The following is a 3453-nucleotide window of genomic DNA, read 5'->3' on the forward strand; positions in this document are numbered from 1 at the left end:
TTTGCAGTACTTGTATTTCTTGCTTTGAACGGTTTATGGGTTGAAATCGAGATTACTTCAGCAAACGTAGCTTTGGAAATGATCCTCATTTGTTAGCACGAGTGCTTCCAGCAGAAGTAAGACATTATCATTTATAGAACAAAAAAGTAGGCGGGTTACTGTTGAAGGTCAGAACAATTTCCTGAGTGTATTTTTCAGCAATATGCTACGAAAGGAGCTTCTTTGTCCTTTTGCTGACAAATGACATGATTGTGAAAGATTATGCTTAGTTGACTTGGGTTTGTCGAGGTAGCCGTGTCTTATGACGTCGTGTAGGAGAAGCAATTTCCTTCATTACAAATCCGTAATTTTATACCGTTATACTCAGAATGCCATGGAGACCCAAAACATTGAATCGGATTTAAGGGTAAATTTCGCATTTAGTCATAGCTGGAGGTAAGTCATTTCGTTGTCAGAGGCCGTTTCCTTAGTGTGCATTTCAAGTTCAGCAGTCCTTTACTTCGTGATTAGGCACCTTTGGCAAAGGTTTGTTTCAAGAGGAAACTTTGAGTAAATACATTGACCTAGGTAAAATGATCTTTTTTCCTAAAGTGAAGTTCCGCAGTCATTCTACCTCTTCGTGCTACTGCTGCAAATTGATTAACGCCTTGGCAGTGTGGGTATAAGCCCCAATCAGTGCAGTTCTACTTTTTTTTCAAAATAAGACAATCTTTCACCACTTTATTATAACCTCAAGGAAAGAACCAGCATGCTTTTTGGGATGGTTAATAGAAAAGCAGATTGATGGTGGTACACTTTATTATTAAACTTCCCCTCAAGTCGCAACATTCTCCTTCTTCATAGATGCGAGCTTTTGGAGACATTCAATGAGTTACCAATCAGTGGAGGAGGAAGAGGGTCATTCAGGAGACTTCACGATTCTGCGAGGGCACTTGGGTCAGTGTGGATCTCTTTTAGGTCTCGTTTCGGCCGACTCTGAACCGGGCATTCTGCGCTGTGGTCTATCACTTCTCCTTCTTCGCTCCATCGCTCCAAATGTAGGTGTTCTTATTTCTGCTTTCTTATACTTTTTGGTAATATTTTGAAAGCTTGGTCTATGTTTGCTGTCGTTTCAGTGATTGACTGATAATTACGTGTTAGTTTTCATCTTATCAAGGTGTTTCCTGCTCCTAGCATTCGAAACGTGGTGTCTTAAGATTTCCCTCCGCCTTCCTTACACGCAATCACTGTACTTTTTGCATGCTTCCATTTCAGCACTTTCTATTCGATAGCGCGAACGCTTTTCCATGTTTGAAATTTTCGTGCCTGAATTCTGCAGATCTCCGCTCTTTGCTTCAAAAACACATTGCACTCATTAATGAGGCCTCCATTAGGGCAAAGCAAACATGGTAAGTCTCATCACCTCCTAAGTAGTAATTTAATGCCGAGATTTAACAGACAGGTAACTAATGCCACTCATCTTGAGACGCTAGTTAACCTATCTTACTGATTGGCCCAATTGAAGGTTCAAAAAGCTGTTGCAAGCGGAGGCTGAGAAGCGTGAAGTACTGCGAAAATCTCATGAATCCGACGCCATGGGAAAAATCGAGCCTGAGGGTGAGTTCTCTCCACATGTGATTCCATTCTATTAGATTTGCTCATTCGTCCTAACCCCCCTTGCAAACCCTCATCGTGAGTTTTACTTTTTTCGTTCATTCCGTTAACCTAATTCCATCTTTCTTGTAATTAAAACTTTGCCACCGGTCTCGGAGGAAATTTGATTACCATAGCTCGGACGTTTTATTGTTTTAATGGATCGCCCGTTGCTATTAATTTTTTGGATTATAACTGCTAATGGAAATTAGAAACGAAATTGCCCTTGTACCAAAAATGTCTTACACCTCTTTTGAGGTTCCAAAATCTGCTTATCTATTTGCGACGGTATTCACTGTACTGTTTACCTTAAAATGTGATACAGAGCTCAGGCAAGAGAATCGGAGCGTCACATATGTGGCTGGCACCGAATATGCTAAGGGTTTATTGCTATCATCAAATCGCCTTCCTTGTCCTCCCTCCAGCTCGAGAGCTGGCAGTGCAGGAGGCGCTGATACACAGACAACGGATGATAGGAAGGAAACCGGAGGCTCATTTGCAATCAAAACGATTGGAGGAGCGAGATCGTGAGTTCCTCAGTAGACTGGAGGAGGTGGAGTCCGTGAAGCAGGCCTCAAAACTCGACTTCACTGCCACTACCTTCCTGGAACAGTTGGCGGAAAAGGAAAGGTAGGTGGATATATCTCAAATACTTTTGGTAACTTCTGCGTTAGCAGAAGCGGAGAATCAAAATAAGTCTTCCTGGTGCTTAAGCCTCAAAAATAAGTCCGGGTGTGTTTTGGAGACTGATTGCACGAAGTTACATTGCGCTTACTATTACGTGAGTAGATATGGAAGTTCGCTTGATTGCACCTAGTGTACTTAATCAAAGCGTATATCGGGATTACAGACGAAGGACTTATCAGCTCAAGAGGAGAGAGAAAATGATGAATGGCATTCTACCACACTCCACAAGAGAGGATCCGGTGCCTAAGCCTGCTAGTTAGTAACTATAGGGTCTGGTGACTACGGTGGTCGACTCCGGATTTCAAAAGTAATGACTTCTCTAACGCTTAGCCAGTTTATGCCTTACCATTCTAGTGCATTTAAAACTTCGTAGTTTCGAGATGTATCCACTTTCACCGTAACCTTCAATTCACTGCTGTTTATCTTGGTCATATTAGCAGGATTAGAGACTTCTACTTAGTAATATCTTGGACAAATGGGTCGTTCATTGATGTATCAGGTAGTCCGTAGTTCATCAGTTGCATGATGGATCGCGTGCTATGAAATTGTCAAATTTGTCGCAAAATTGTCCCAAGCATTCAATGTCGATAAAGAATTTGAGCTTGCGAAATAGATTAAGCGTCACCATAGCCAGAAGCCAGTAATGGATGTAACGAAGAGTCAAGGCTCAGGGATTTTCAAATTGGCCAAATAATGAATTCTGAACTTATTGTAAGTGGTAATTGTCTGATTAGGAACACCAATCCCTCCTGTTTTCTACACGTTTCTATCATTTCATTGCGGATCTTGGAAAGGATTATTGAAATCTAACTAGTCTCCACTTTTCGTAAGTTGTGGATAAAATGATGAATGAATTGTCTTTTAGAAACTAGGATGACTTAGTTAGCAGTCTTCTAAAGAATAAATTTTGACCTAGTCAAAATTATAAATGTGCCTCTGAGAGCTATGTATAGCGGTTTTTCTAAGAACCGCTATTTCAATACGAAAAAAGTATTGGCCAACGGAGAAGTTCCAGGTATTAACCATTATAAAAACTAGATTAACACTGAAATCTACGGAAGATCTTCTGGTTGTCAAAGGAATCACCAATTCACTCTACAATCCCTTCTCAGCAAGAAATACAAGTACTGCGAA

The 3453-nt window shown here is 40.9% G+C and overlaps 1 protein-coding gene across 1 annotated transcript in view; it reads left to right on the forward strand. All coding sequences in view use genetic code 11, as the record gives it.

The window, feature by feature from the left end:
* Positions 1–2266, forward strand: part of EGR_02578 (hypothetical protein) — a gene marked incomplete at both ends in the record, with an annotated part of 6205 nt that extends 3939 nt beyond the window's left edge. The window contains 4 exons of the mRNA XM_024491827.1: positions 872–1037; positions 1255–1388; positions 1505–1596; positions 2058–2266. Of these exons, the coding sequence (XP_024353642.1) occupies positions 872–1037; positions 1255–1388; positions 1505–1596; positions 2058–2266 (601 nt within the window). The remainder of the gene's footprint in view (positions 1–871; positions 1038–1254; positions 1389–1504; positions 1597–2057) is intronic.
* Between the last annotated feature and the right edge of the window lie 1187 nt (positions 2267–3453).

This window comes from Echinococcus granulosus (genome assembly GCF_000524195.1).
Source record: "Echinococcus granulosus chromosome Unknown EG_S00012, whole genome shotgun sequence".
Lineage (NCBI taxonomy): Eukaryota > Metazoa > Platyhelminthes > Cestoda > Cyclophyllidea > Taeniidae > Echinococcus > Echinococcus granulosus.